General features: G+C 33.9%; 1 protein-coding gene across 1 annotated transcript in view; it reads right to left on the minus strand.

Moving 5' to 3' along the window:
* Positions 1–16954, minus strand: part of opn4b (opsin 4b) — a 76853-nt gene that overhangs the window by 46541 nt on the left and 13358 nt on the right. The window contains exon 2 of the mRNA XM_056469384.1: positions 500–642. Coding sequence (XP_056325359.1) covers positions 500–642 — 143 coding nt within the window. The remainder of the gene's footprint in view (positions 1–499; positions 643–16954) is intronic.

Below are 16954 nucleotides of genomic sequence, written 5' to 3' on the forward strand. Positions count from 1 at the left end.
TAACGATATTATTATTGATAATAATAATCCTTATGAAAAAATGTATTACAAGTGAAAGTATCTATTGTGTTATGTCTATGTCAAAAAACCTGGATGCTCCAATATTAAATAGGGTGAATGTAATGGGCACTAAATTGTAAGAATTGATATTATAAAACATTGTATACCATTCTATACTATATTAACGTTGCTATGGGACAATGTGAGAGACACATTTAAAATTTTATATTTTACTGTAAGTATTGTCATTTCTATAGTGAAGCAATAACACAAAATAGACATCTCAGAACTTTTAATATTGCACACACACCAACTGGACAACATATAAGTCTAAACATAAATTAGCTTCTTAGCAAATGTAACAAAAAAAGACTACATTACAAAATAAACTGTAATAATTTTGTTAGTAACATGTTATTATCATCATTGGTTGATGGAAGGCCTCTGAAAATCTGTCCCTAAATGAGCAGATAAGATAAAATAAGACATCAGGACTCACTTGCAAAAGGCATACATGACCAAAAGATTTCCCACCATGCCGGTGATGCCCACCGCCAGAATGACAGAGCCGATGGTGTAGTGAGCATGATCTGGAACATCTACAGTCGGGAAAGGATGTCGAACATCCTGCACCATCGCCACCTGTGGGAACAGAGCAAGAAGAAAATGTCAGGAGATGATTACAGATGAGGACCGTGTACGACATTTACACAGTAAAGGACAAGGAAATCAGAGAATGAAAATTGAAAACAAAAATGAAAGTTCTATCTTTATTTACTGTATTGCATTTACTTGACCTTGACTTGTTTTATTTGAACAAAAAAATACATATTTTGAAAAATGTTGGAGTCTGCTAGTCATTGACTTCCAAAACAAAATCAACTCAACTCAAACACTTGAGGATGAGAAAAGAATGAGAAAATAACCTTTTTTTATATTACCTTCCATGTAGTGTGTGAGTCCTTTATGCTTATGGGTCCATTGAATTCATATTATGTTAAACTGATTTAAAACAGCTTGCGTAACTTATAAAATTAAGTTAGAACAACTTAGGTAGATTAACTTAGTGTAATATGTTACATATGTTACATTGACCTAAAAAGATATGCTATCAGGACTAATTGATCATTTATTTTTTAACAGTGCTGTAATACAGTAAATGTAAACGGTCAACAAAGTTTTAAAGATCAAAGTATAAGATAAAATAATGAGTTAAAATGATAAAAATGAGTTATTGTGTCTCAAAATAAAGAACTGCCTGAAATGAGTCTTCAGTAATTATTAGTAAGTCTTACTTCCTGAACAAACCTAGAATTTCGTTTTTAAAAATTAAGTTTTTAAATTGAATAATACATTAACAAACATTGACTAAAACATAACATTCTCATTTAACAATTTGCAAAAATAATAATTATATTGCTTCTGTTATACACAATCTGTGCCTGGGCACGAAACAATCAAAAGCTTCTATGAGAAATAGTGTTGGGTTAAGATTGTATTTATATGACTTTCTAATGATCTTGTCTGAAAAGTGACTTAATTGGCTCAATAAGTAATTCAATTACTTGAGGCAATACTACTTACAATACACTGTAAAAATGCTGGATTTTACACAATCGATTTTTTTTTGGACAACATGAAGCAACTAAGTCAATTTATTAGTTTTTTTTACAAATTAAAGTGGATTGAACATAAAACAATTAGATTGTTGAGAAATCATCAAGAATTGTGTTGATTCAGCTCATTTTAAATAAGTAGTTTGAACATGCAGCAAATGTAATATTTTGAATCTCAAAGATTACAAATTAAACTCTTAAACTTCTTTCAATTTGACTGGGGATTTTAGTTTTATTAAAATAAATAACACAAAATGTAAAAAAACAAAATGTTTCAATAGAATGATGACACCATATTTCATACATAAGATATATTGACATTAATATCTGATCTCATTGTTTCTAAAAATGTGTAACTGTCTGCTAAATCTAACTTTCTTTAGTTGAAAAGATTCTTCAATTATTAGTATATTTACAATTCTCTGCAGTTCTCTGAATTGATTTATACAGAAATTATGAATTTATGCAGTGTTTTAGGCGAATACACTGTAAAAAAAAAAGGCACAAACCGATTAATATAACAAATTTAAGTGGATTTTAATGTAAAAAAACTGTCCCCCCATAAAAATTTGTTTTCAGCTCAGTATACATAACTAGTTTGAACAAGCAGCAGAATCCTTTTTTGAGTGTATATTTTAAGTAACTGTCTCGTGAAGTGCTTTGAAATGTGCATTTCTTTATTCAACGTTTGACGTGATTTCAACTGAAAAATGAGGACAGGATGGGACATAGCTCCTCCCCTTTAAAAGAAAAACAGCTAATAGCGTTTTTGTGAAAGTGACTGAGATCAAGCGCATCAAATAAAAAGCAAATAAGATCATGTTAGATACTAGAGAGCATTTGATTGGTCAGGATTTGATAAGAAACTAAAGTATGAGTTAACATAGAAAAAAATTGTTGATCCATTTAGGCAGAAGTGACAATCTGCAAGCTTTGCATGTTTATATCAGTTTTATATTTTCGAAACGTAAATTTTGTCACTGTTTTGGTGCACAGTCTGCACACTAGCTAATTGATTTCCTTAAAACTAACAAACAGAAACTAATATCTTAAAAACTAAAAATGAAACGGAAACTCTTTCATTTTCAGTGGAAAAGTAATTTAATTACAGCAACATGTTACTTTGTAAATGCATCAAACACTGGCTATAAGCATGCATATTTATTTCGTTTTAAAATCAGTGAGCAAATGAAAAACCTGATTGTTTTATCAGTACTTCTTTATTTCCACAAACCAGAACAACCGAAGAATTGAAGACTCGAGTTGTATAATCCTTGAATGAAATTAACTATGAAATAATGATGCTCAAACACTATTAGTACTATATACAGTTGAAGTCAGAATTATTAGCCCCCTGTTTATTTTTCCTCAATTTCTGTTTAACAGAGAGAAGATTTTTATCAGCACATTTCTAAACATAATAGTTTTAATAACTGATTTCTAATAATGGATTTATTTTATCTTTGCCATGATGACAGTAAATAATATTTGACTAGAGATTTTTTAAGACACTTCTACAGCTTAAAGTGACATTTAAAGGCTTAATTAGGTTATTTAGGTTAACAAGGCTAGTTAGGGTAATTAGACAAGTTATTGTATAACTATAACTATAACTATAACTATTGTATAATTAAAAATGTTTTTTTTTAAAGCTGCTTTTATTCTAGCCGAAATAAAACAAATAGGACTTTCTCCAGAAGAAAAAATATTGTCAGACATACTGTGAAAATTTCCTTGCTCTGTTAAACATCATGTTTATTGTCAGAATTATAACCCCTCCCCCCTTTTTTTTAATATTTCCTAAATTATATATATATATATATATATATATATATATATATATATATATATATATATATATATATATATATATATATATATATATATATATATATGAACCTTACACTTGCATAACAGAGACACTTCACTATTTATTATACAATTATCAATATCTGAATTCACCAAGAGACCATTAGTTTCAAATCCTCTACTTCATATAATCTCTCTAACACCCGTTTAATACATCAATAGCCTGCTGAGGTGGAATTAAGCAGACATATTTACTGTTTTTGTAAGAGCATAAGGCGCATTGGATTGTGCTGTTGCTTTCAATAAGATTGGCACGTGGAACTGAGAACACATAAAAGCTTTTAGAAAGGCAAGAGGGGCCAGCTTTGGTTTTTTTGCCCTCTTGTCGGACTCAGTTCTTAAGAGGCAATTACTGTATCAAACACTGCAGTTCGATTCGCCACTGTCAATACCTTAGTTTCAGCATCCATTTATCCATTTATCCTTCTATCCATCCACGAGCCACTCTATTGACTCCATTGGCTGAAGCCGAACAGAACAAAACAAGCCGAATTGACATTCTGCAGGTCACTTGTATAGCTAGAGTGAGTAATACACACTAGCAAATCATTCACATTTCTCATAAATGAAACAGTCTGCTGAACAATGACTGAAAAACTGCTTAGTCTTTGAAGAAGTGGATGGAAAGATTGTATCGATAGCGGATATTGTAAGACTGTTAAAGATAGATAATCGCAAACATTGAGGGAAGAGGACATTTGAGAAGTAATGAGTTTATAATCTGCCTCAGATCAGCAGCGGATTAATGCAATGAGTATGGACATCTTTGCTTGTGATATACAGTAGTAGCTGGGAAATAAATGGGTCGCTAAAGAGGTTTATCATCTCACTGAAGTGTCCGCTCCATTAGTAATGGCTGAAGAATTTTAAGTCCAAAGTTTAATAGAGTTTGCCTTCATGCGAAGAGCATCTGACCGTCTGTGCAAAGCATTATCGATGTCTCAAAATGCTTATTTGATTAGAACCATATAGTACAGATTTCTCTTTTTTAAATGACCAAACTTTCTACTTTTATCCAGGTTTAAATTGGATTTAAAGATTTTTTATGGTGGGTTAAAACTATGACTCCCCTTGTGTTTACTACACACAGCTGTCAATAAAATTAGAGCGCAAACAAAGGAAGGTGTAACAATCTTGATAAGATAATGTAGATTTTTATGGACGCAACTGATCCTATCAGATATCTTGTTTGTCCTTTTTTGCACTATGATATGCCATTTTAAGCAACTGATAAATCTGTTTAAGCTGGTCTTAAATTAGATTTTAAGGTCTTGTTTAAAGTGTTGGACAAAGTATATGACCAAAAGTATCTTCAGGTCATCGCAAGAGTACAAAGAATATCAGAACATTCCTCTTTTTTTTTTAACAATTAGGTAAATAATAAATAAATAAAATAAATCAGTAAATAAATAAAATAGACCCCCCCACCCCACACCCACACATGATATAATCGTCTCTAATTTTGTCAAAACATTTCTCATATTTATGTTACATAAAGGTACTGTTGCAATGGTTGATGGTAATAATAAATGAAGAGTTCAGATGCAAAAACCTTTAAATGTTGTCTGAAATTTTCATTGAAAATGAACCTTTTTCCCAGCCTCCTTTGTTTATGTTGAAATATTTTACTTTAAAGACCAGAAAAAGGACTTATTCTCTGCCATAACCGTGATATTACTGAACATACACACAGGACCTTAATAAAAATTCTCATTTTAGAGAAAAATTTCAGACGCATTTAGAGATTTTTGCATCTAAACTCTTCAAATATTTAATTCAATTCAATTCATGTTTATTTATATAGTGCTTTTACAAGGTAGATTGTGTCTAAGCAGCTTAACGTAGAAGTTCTAGTAGATTAAAACTGTGTCAGTCCAGCCTGATCTCATGAGAAAACTTAGGTATTTTACATTTTGTCAGGTTAGTGGCTAATTCGTACAAATTCGTACGAGTTCAGCCGTATGAAATTGTACGATTTTAAAAAGGAGGTGTGGCACCTAACCCCACCCCTAAACCCAACCGTCATTTTGGGATGAACAAATCGTACTAAATTGTACGAATTAGATCGTACGAATTCATACGACTTAGCCACTAAATCAAAAAGTAACGAATTGCCGTGAGATTGTGTTGGTCAGTCCAGTTTTCAGAGATGAAATTCAGTTTGGTTTAAATTTCACTGCTGAAAGTCCAAACACTAAAGAGCAAATCCACTGATGCTCAGCTCCACAAGTCCCAAACCAGGCAAGACAGTGGCAAGAAATGTTCAGAAATGATGCATAAACACATTACTATTAAAAATATTCCACATTAAATTTAAACAATACCATAAAATAAGGGAAAGTAACAAAATAAAAAGACTATTATGATGCATTTTGATACCTGGTGTTTAAATATGTAAACAGGGAGGGTCTATTTAATATTGGGAAATAACCTCACACAATTTTCATTGTGTACATTCAACAAATAAAACACATTTTAAAAAATATTTTTATTTAATATATAAAAGGTTTAAAAAATAAAAATGTTTGATTTCATTTTCATTAAATCATTTAAAAGAATAGTTCACGCAAAAAATTAAAATGACTCTATAATCATTAAGCCATCCTCTGTGACTTTTTCTTGTCAAACAAATATTCGAAGTATAGCTTTAAATGTTACCCATACTGTATAATGGTGGCTTGTATTGTGAAGCTTCCAAAAGTGCATACATCCACCATCAAACTAACCCATACATCTTCAGGGGCTTAACTTGTTTCTTATGAAGCAGATAGATGTGTTTTAGTAACAGAAGTATTTCTATTTTTAAGAGATAAATTTGTGACCTCCTGTGGCAGCTGAATGCATGTTGTGCTCGACTGACGTTCACAACACATGATGTAAGACATATTCGTAGGGGAAACCCTGGGAATTGACAAGTCTTACCACATAGTTTAATTATTACAGAAGATGCTGCCGAACAAGGAAACTAGTTGCCTTAGCATTACCGTATAACATTACGCAGGATTACTTTAACAATACCATTCATACCATCCACAATACCATCCATACTTTAACAATGTGCATTCAGATGCCAACTAAAGTCAGTGACTGGAGCTCTTAATTAGTAAAAAAATTGAAAAATGTATCTTAATAAACAAATGGATCCACTTCATAAGACAGGTTTTGCCCTTGCTGGTGTATGGGTTCTTCTGGGAAGCTTCTGCTTCATATCTGCTTCATACTGTTTGTTGCCTCTTGGCCAGGTCATCATTGTAAATGAGAACTGGTTCTCATTTGGCTGACCTGGTTAAATAAAGGTTATTATTATTATTATTATTATTATTAATAATAATTATAAAAGGCACCAAACACCATTGTACAGCAAGGATTTTTGGGTGGACTTTTTTTTTTAATTAATTAATTAATGAGACTTAACCTGAAGGTTAAAATTGACATGTTTTGTGACAAATCTCACTCAAGTTTTGAGCATTCTGTTCTGATTTTGGTTGCATCTTGTGACATCATGTTCTGTTGTTGGTTCATTTGGATCATTTTTGTCAGTGTTGATAAATATTTCAATCAAACCACACCACAGTTCATTCTGAAGTGGACTGAAACCCAAGTTTTCATTGCTGGTCTGCTTTGAGTTTGTTTTATTCAAGTCAAACCTGTCTTATATATATATATATATATATATATATATATATATATATATATATATATATATATATATATATATATATATATATATATTTATTTATTTTTATTTATTTTTTATTTGGGTAATTCAACATCCTGGTGTAAACACTTGATCATGAGATCCTTTGTTCTTTATGCGCTTCTTGAATAATACAACAATCAGACTGACGCACATGATTACACATGTGGTTGCAATTCACATTTATTCATTTTGCTTCGGCTTAGTCCCTTATTTATCAGGGGTCACAACAGCGGAATAATCCAACTATTCCAGCATTTGTTTTATGCAGCACATGGCCTTCCAGACGCAACCCAGTACTGGGGAAACACCCATAGACTCTGACATACACACACTCATACATTATGCCCAATTTCGCCACAGTGGAATGAACCGCCGACTTATCCAGCACATGTTTTATGCAGCGGATGCCCTTCCAGCTGCAACCCATCTCTGGGAAACATCCATCCACACTCATTCACATACATACACTACGGACAGTTTAGCCTACCCAATTCACTTGTACCGCATGTATTTGGACTGTGGGGGAAACCGGAGCACCCAGAGGAAACCCTTGTGAACACAGGAAAAACATGTAAACTGCACACAGAAATGCCAACTGACCCAGCCGGGACTCAGCAACCTGCTTGCTGTGAGGTGACAGTGCTAACCACTTACCCATCGTGCCACCTTAAAACAATTCACAAACAAACTTTAATATTTGGATAGAATTTTATTGCATAGAAAATATAGTCATATTTTCTGTCAGGGTTGTTATTCATTCCAATCCCTCAACAATGGATTAATGAATCAACAGACAAGCTTATAACCTAACGATCAATAGGTTAAAGTCACTTCCCAGCAGGTACAGGATGTCAATATGACATCAGTTTGACGTTGTACCCCAACATCATGGGACGTAGCATTTTGTTTGAAAATGATGTCAATGTCCAACATTGGACAAACATTTTGGTTACTTTCCAACGCAACCTAAAAACCAGGAAGTTACCAATATGGCATCTATTGGATATTAGATTTTGGTGGCCATACTTGAAAAATAAATGGCAGTATTTGACGTCAATATGACGCAAGAAGTTGGCTCGACGATTTTGGCCACTTTCCAACACGACCTAAAATCAACAAAATATCAACGTCATTTCACGTCATTATTAGACGTCAAAATAACATTGTGCTTAGACCTAAATCTAGCCTACTATTAATGTCCTATGACAATGTGTGTCTGCTGGGTTATTTCACACCCTGCAAGACTGAACCTTGAGTCATAAACCTGTCTATTCTCTGAAGCCATGTGAGCATTAATCAGACAATCTACGAGCACACAGCTCTTACACTTGAATAGCATTTTGGTGTCTCATTTACATGGAATTTTCTTTACACAGTGGGAGAAATCAGGACTTGTGGCGGAGATGCTCTTCTTCTACAAAGTGACATACAAATCATGTTTCAAAGCAGACTTTAGTGCCAGAACTTCAACATTAACCTTAGACTGAAAAGTAAAAAAGGAACACACACACACATGCATACATACAATATATGTATATATTATATATTGACATTTCAAACATTTTACAAATAAACTGGCAGGGGGTGGCAGTTTAATTTTTATTCCAAAAATAATAATCATTCTTATCCTTGTTATATATAAGAAATACTTTTATTAAATGCATACAAATTTTAGGGACCCTGAAAATAATATTGATTTATGGACACAACTAATCCTATCAGGGTGACGCAGTGGCGCAGTAGGTAGGGCTGTTGCCTCACAGCAGGAAGGTCGCTGGTTTGAGCCTCAGCTGGGTCAGTTGGCGTTTCTGTGTGGATTTTGCATGTTCTCCCGGCGTTCGCATGGGTTTCCTCTGGGTGCTCCGGTTTCCCCCATGCACAGTTCAAAGATATGTGGTACAGGTAAATTGGGTAGGCTAAATTGTCCATAATGTATGAGTGTGAATGAGTGTGTATGGATGTTTCCCAGAGATGGGTTGCGGCTGGAAGGGCATCCGCTGCGCAAAACATGTGCCAGATAAGTTGGTGGTTTGTTCTGCCTTGGCCACTTTGGATTAATAAAGGGACTAAGCCAAAAAGAAAATAAATGAATGACTTATCCTATCAGATTTCTCTGGTTTGTCCTTTTTTTGCACCATTTTAAGCAACAGAACAAACAGTTTGAGGTGGACTTAAATTAGATTTAGAGGTATTTTTCAGAATGTTGGATTTATAAAACATTGCTATTTCAAATAAATTAAGTACTAAAAATAAATAAATTTGAACATTCTATCAAATTTCTAATTTACAACATTCTATAATGAGAATAAATAGTTTCTGAGCAAATCAGAACGTTTTATTTCAATATATTTAGTTAGTATTATACTCAGATTAAATGATCTACAAAGTATACAATAATAATATTTTTAAGCCAAATGACAATTTCTGGAGCAAACTCTTCTACAAAAAGTCCAAACTGGAAGACAGAATATCCAAAAGAAAATGGTCTCAACTGTCATTTCACCTAATCTAGAGAGACAGAAGTGATATTTTGTTTAATTCTGATACATCAGGTCTATTCTATTGCAGTGCTTGTCTGTTATAGGTCTATCGATGAGGGATTTGGACGAGAGCACGTTCTGCTATTTGGAGGAATGATTCAGAAGCACACATAGATGAAAAGTGCTCTTAAAATGTCACTATCACTTAGTCATTCAGTAAGAGATATATGAAGAGACATAAAGTAGAGAAAATGACAATTCATGTCAGCTAGAGAAGCTTATTTGTGCCATTAGTTGTGTGAGAATGATGCCATGGCACATTAGATTTGGGCTGATTTAGAACAAAAAAACAAAACAAAACAAAAAACATCCTAAAGTCTCCCTCTAACAACCCTCTAAAATAGAATATAGTGGCATTTGAATATTGTTACACTATACAGTGCTCAGCATAAAAGAGTACATATCCTCACATATCTCTCTTTTAAATTACTATTTTTTATAGGATGCTTTACAGTAATATATTGGTGTATAAACATTACATTAGCCATCACCAAAGGCAAAACTTAAAGTAATCTAACAAAAAAAACTTAAGATCACAGTCCCAAAATTAGCATGCCCAAACTAAAAATCGAAAATAAAATTTAAATAAACAGGAAAAATCAAGAGAAATGTTTTAAAATAGACAGTTTAGTTAAAGGACCATTCATTCATTTTCTTTTCGGCTTAGTCCCTTAAATAATCTGAAGTCACCACAGCGGAATGAACCGCCAACTTATCCAGGATGTTTTACTCAGCGGATGTCCTTCCAGCTGCAACCCATCACTGGGAAACATCCATACAAATTCATTCACACACATACACTTCAGACATTTTAGCTTTCATCTGTACCGCATGTCTTTGGACTTTGGGGGAAACCGGAGCACCCGGAGGAAATCCTCGCAAACACAGGGAGAACATGCAAACTCCACACAGAAATGCCAACTAACCCAGCCGAGGCTCGTACCCACGACCTTCATGCTGTGAGGCGATTGTGCTACCCACTGCACCGCCGTGACGCCCAAGGACCTAAATATTTAATAAAACTATTTTGCTTAAATTTAACAAAATATATTGGCTATATTGACTGAGCAATGGATAAAGATATGAAAAGGGGTGTACTGTATACAATCACTTGCCTCTTTATTAGGTACACCTGGCTAACTGCTCGTTAACGCAAGTTTCTAATCAGCCAATCACATGGCAGCAACTCAATGCATGTAGGCATGGTCAAGACAATCTGCTGCAGTTCAAACCGAGAAACCATCAGAATGGAGAAGAAAGGTGATTTAAGTGACTTTGAATGTGGCATGGTTGTTGGTGCCATATGGGCTTGTCTGGTTATTTCAGAAACTGCTAATATACTGGGATTTTCATGCACAGCCCTCTCTAGGGTTTACATAGAGTGGTCTGAAAAAGAGAAAATATCCAGTGAGCGGCAGTTCTGTGGGCGCAAATGCCTTTTTGATGCCAGAGGTCAGAGGAGAATGGCCAGACTGGTTCCAGCTGATAGAAAGGCAACAGTAACTCAAATAACCACTCGTTACAACTGCGGTCTGCAGAAGAGCATCTCTGAATGCACAACACATCCAACCTTGAGGCGGATGGGCTACAGCAGCAGAAGACAACACCGGGTGCCACACCTGTCAGCTAAAAGCAGGAAACTGAGGCTACAATTCGCACAGATTCTGCAAAATTGGACAATAAAAGATTGGAAAAACGTTGTATCAACGGTTCAGGCTGGTGGTGGGGGATTTCTTGGTACACTTTGGGTACATTATTATCAATTAAGCATCATGTCAACACCACAGCCTACCTGAGTATTGTTGCTGACCATGTTCATCCCTTTATGACCACAGTGTACCCATCTTCTGGTGGCTACTTCCAGCAGGATAACGGCCATGTCATAAAGCGCGAATCATCTCAGACTGGTTACTTGAACATGACAATGAGTTCACTGTACTCAAATGGCCTCCACAGTCACAAGAACTCAATCCAATAGAGCACCTTTGGGATGTGGTGGAACGAGAGATTCGCATCATGGATATGCAGCTGACAAATCTTCAGCAACTGAGTGATGCTATCATGTCAATACGGATCAAAGTATCTGAGGAATATTTCCAGTACCTTGTTCAATCTATGCCACAAAGAATTAAGGCTGTTCTGAAGGCAAAAGGGGGTCCAAAACGGATTCTAGTAAGGTGTTCCTAATAAAGTGGCTGGCGTGGGTATGTTTTTTTTTTTTTTTTACAAAAGTTATATAGATTATACACTGTATACCATGAAAATCTTAAAATTGTAAGTAATAACTAAGCAGTGACCTCAACATTTCTTTAATGTAAGTGGCTTAAAGTGATCAGTTGACTTTAAAAAATTAGAGTAAACCTTTTATTAAATGAACTATGTGCATAATTATAAGTCAACTTAACACTTCCAGGTTCCAATGAGTTTACTCCATTAAAGTATAGTTAACTTGTTGCTTTTATGGCTGCGGCTGCATCTAAGTTTAGGGCCAACTTACTTTTTAAATAACTTTTTTTTACAGTGTAACTTTGACCCATACCGTTCATATATGTACACATTATTTAAAAGTGTAAAAAATAAACCTGGCAAGACTGAGAGCAACAGATTGCATGAATTTGTTTGCTTGTGCCGCTCCACTTATTATCATGGCTTGCGGCTAATAGAAGCAGTCTGGATAAGAGAAAAGCACACAATCAATTCCAAATCTGTCAGCTGACAGCTTTCTGATCAGAGAAAAACATCTCTGGAGACTAACGGCCACAAACTTCTCAAGCAGAAACGCCGATAAAGGACGATTGATCCACTGCTTTAACAAAAAAAAACTTCTTTTTGGAGATTATCTACTACACCTGTCCAAAAAAAAAGCTGAGACCTTTCAGCAAAGAGCAGTGGTATGTTTACTTCACTTTCTTGAGGCAATGTAAACTTGAATTCGAGCTGAGAAACTTTACTTGCGATGTCATAAAATAAAAATCAATACATTTGACTCATATAGTACAATGTAGTTTTTTACTTTTCCCACAAATAAATCCTTGCAACATGAGAATGGTTTTGCTGTACAGGGTCACATTTAAGCCCCAAAAAGAGTATCTGTATCTTTATGTTGTAACTAAAGATATCACTAATAAATTTGGTCATTTAGTTATATTGATAGAGATTGAGTTTTAGCTGAAAAATAAAAATGAATTAAAAAATAGTCTAGTGGAGTGGTCAAATGAGCCTATTTAAAAAAAAAAAAACAATTCAATTCACCTGAGGATAAAAGTCAATTGTAAGATAAAAAGTATATAAAACAGTTGTGATAAAAATAAATTTGCTCAAGCAGCCATGCCATTTAACCTGGCTTACACTTGGCTTTGAGTTCTTTTGGTGAAACACTGTATGGTGAGTTATCGAGAAAGTTTACTAGAGTACAAATGTTGGGGGGGGGGAATACATGTGTGATGCAGCCATTAAAATTGTTTTGTATAAGTATTATGAAAACAACAGTGTGAAAGTGCATCTTCGTTAATTAATAATCAGCCCATTTAATCATCATTTGTGGAATGAGCCACACATTGTGATAAATTAATTAGTGCTTTAATGCCTCTAGTGTTCGTTACCTCTGCAATCTGCAGTAAATGTTACGTATAAGTATACTACCTGACAAAAGTCTTGTCGTCCATCCCAGTTGTAAGAGCAACAAATAATAACTTGACTTTTAGTTGATTATTTTGGGAAAGTGACAGAAGGTAGATTTTTCAATGAATCATTTGTTGCACTGCATCCCAATCATCACAAATACTGCAGAAGACCTATTGGAACCCGCATAGACCCAAGATACTCACTGAAATCAGTCAAGTTTGGTGAAGGAAAAATCATGATTTGGGGTTACATTCAGTATGGGGGCGAGCGAGAGATCTGCAGGGTGGATGGCAACATCAACAGCCGGAGGTATCAAGACATTTGTGCAGCCCATTACATTACAAACCACAGGAGAGGGCAAATTCTTCAGCAAGATAGCGCTCCATCTCATACTTCAGCCTCCACATCAAAGTTCCTAAAAGCAAAGAAGGTCAAGGTGCTCAAGGATTGGCCAGCCCAGTCACCAGACATAAACATTATTGAGCATGTCTGGGGTAAGATGAAGGAGGAGGCATTAAAGATGAATCCAAATAATCTTGATAAACTCTGGGAGCCCTGCAGGAATGCTTTCTTTGCTGTTCCAGATGACTTTATTATTAGGTTATTTGAGTCACTGCAGAGATGTATGGATGCAGTCCTCCAAGCTCATGGGAGTCATACACAAGATTAATTCTTTTTCCACTTTTATATGACTTTATATTCTATACTATACATTATTTTTGTTAAATTATTTTTGTCTTAGCAAAGTCAGACCTTACTGTCCTAATTAAATAATTAAAAATCAAGACATGATCATATTTATTTTGGTTAAATAAGCATAATCTAGAGGCCTTTGCCTTTCATATTAGCCACTTCTGATACCAAATGATCAACTTGAAGTCAAGTTACTATTTGTTGCTCCAAAAACTTTTTTTGTCGGGTAGTGTACATTTTTTTTTACAAGAGTTTCGCATGAATGTTGGTGGAGGCACAAGCTTGTCTTTTTAAAGTGATCCTGAATTTCAGCTGAATGGCTCAGAGTCTGCCTGACATGACACACGCACTTGAAGGAAAATCGATCAAGACTTCACACAACACATCCTTCTCATTGTTCAATGTCAATGGAGAAGGACTGTGTGGTTTAATGGCTAAAGCTGTAAGAGTATAATGCTTGAAACCTCAAGGTTATTGGAGTTTGATTCCTAAAGAACACACATGACGATAAAATATGTACCTTCTACTACAGATAAAAGCAGCTACATAAACAAGAATAAACAATTGTGTGTAGCAAAGATAAAAGCAAACTGTATGTTGGCCCCTAATTCCTGTCATCACAATGCAACAAGAAATAAAATGCTTTTGTGTTGTTTCTAGTCCAAATATCTAAATATTCTTAAATCATATTTTAAAAGAGTAAAAAATATTGTTTTCAGAAATAATAAGTCGATATTAAGTGAGTGTTTCTCTAAAACAAGCTAAATTATCTGCCAGTGGGGAAAGTAAAGTAACCTTATTTCAAATTGAAAACAAGATGATTTTACTTTATTGGCTTGACTTAATTTTGACTTATTATTTATTTGACTTAATATTTCTAAATATCTATGTCAGATATTTAGACTAGATGTGCTGTATACTGTATGTATAACTATATGTACTGTAGAAAAAGCATTTTTTTCAGCGCAGTTTGAAGTTTGATGACCTTTGAGAGATCCTTTAATTGTTCATTTCCAACACAAAACATTTGTAGTTCATTAATGATCCTACATGTAGCTTCAAGTTATGTAACTATAACTTACCACAATCAGACAAGAAACATAAGTAAACATAAAGAAAGACCACCTACAATGTGTATTGTCAGAATGAAATGTAAAAAGAATACTAATGTCTGAAAGCCTTGAAGGACACAGCAAAGTCACTGTAGATTGAACAGATGTTCTGCTTCAGTCCCTTTAGTGTGTAAAATATACATGCCAGAAGTATGTTAATGTTCAAATACAATAGCTTGAACATTTAATGTCAAATTGGTGTTTATATAGAGTCAAGGAATTTTTTCTGTAGTAACAAAAATACTTTAAAAAACACTGGGTTGTTTTAAGCCAAATAAAGGTATTATGTATAAACCCCATACCTCATGATTTTTCTTAGACTGTATACATAATATTTACAGTGGAAATAAAAAATATTCAGATCGATTTCTGAACACTTTTCAATAAATGTCATCTTTATAGTTAAAATTTTTAAGGAATTTCAATAATGGGTATATGTACATTACCATGCTAGTAGAAAAGTTATTTACAAAATTAGTAAAGCACTACAAGAAAAACTCTTTAGTTTGTGAATGATTGTAGCTGTATAATCTGTTAAGATAACTTTAATAGCTAATGATTGAACTGTATTCAACTTGTGTTGGGACAGCATAAAGGAATTAAGTTAGCTTTTTAGTTTTTACAAATTTAAGTGCATTAAACAGAACAATTAAGAAAAAAAATTGGTCACACTTTATTTTGACGGTCCGTTTGTTGAATTTAAGTTACATTGCAACTATTTCTCATTAGATTATAAGTAGACTGTTAGGTTGGGGTTAGGGTTATGTCTGTTGAAGAAGCAGTATAAACAGATATTAAGCAGACAGTCTACTAATACTCAACTGGACCATCAAAATAAAGTGTTACCAAAAAATAAATCTTCTATCATTTTATAAAAATAGTGTGAATGAACAGTAAACTTATTTTTTTTCAGTGTAGTGTCAAGGCTAATATTTCTGTAAGAACCAGAAATTATATATATCCAATGGGTTGTAAAATGGGCTGAATTGTTTTACCACAAATATGGGTAAAATATGGATACCCCATGGTTTTAATCATGGAGTTAATTGTTTTAAACTATTTTTTTTTTTTACAAAAAATATTATTTAAAGATTTATAAATATTTTAAAATAAAAACAATGATCAAATCATTCAATGATGCAGCAAGTCTTATTTTTTTCCCACAATAGTGTTAAAAATATTCACAAAAATGAACAAAAACAGTCCACTTCCCCTGTATTATGCCTGCTTTATTCCTCACTTGCTCTATAGACAGAGCACAGACCAGTGTCTAGTTGTTGCCATTCTGTGAGCTATTTTGTATTACAGAAACCTGTTTGCTCTCTGCTATACCTTTGACAGGCCAGAAATCAATTTAAACACACACCGAACAAATCGCAAACAAACCTTGGACTCAGTCTGATTATTCAGAAACAAAACTCAATTGAACTTTACAACTTTCTTCTTTAAAGCCTGCCAGCTAAATAACCCTGAGAGCAGAAAGTCTACCAAAAAATAAATAATAAGAAAAAAAAACATTAAAATTGTACAGTAATAAATCATGTTGCAGTCTTGCTTTCCAACAAAATGCAAAGCTAGGCTAAAATCTGATATGATATTCTTCCAATATGCAGCACTTCCTTATTGCCTGGCCATATGAATTTACCAGAAAACGTATTATAAAGCAGCACCCAGATTTCACAGTAAACTAATATTTATTGATAAATCATCATTTTACAGCAGATAAACTCTGAGAGCTCTCTCATCATGATCATCCTCATCACTGATGAGAAGAAGCTGTTAAATAAATTTGTTTTGTAA

Source organism: Danio aesculapii, chromosome 12 (genome assembly GCF_903798145.1).
Source record: "Danio aesculapii chromosome 12, fDanAes4.1, whole genome shotgun sequence".
Taxonomy (NCBI): Eukaryota; Metazoa; Chordata; class Actinopteri; order Cypriniformes; family Danionidae; genus Danio; species Danio aesculapii.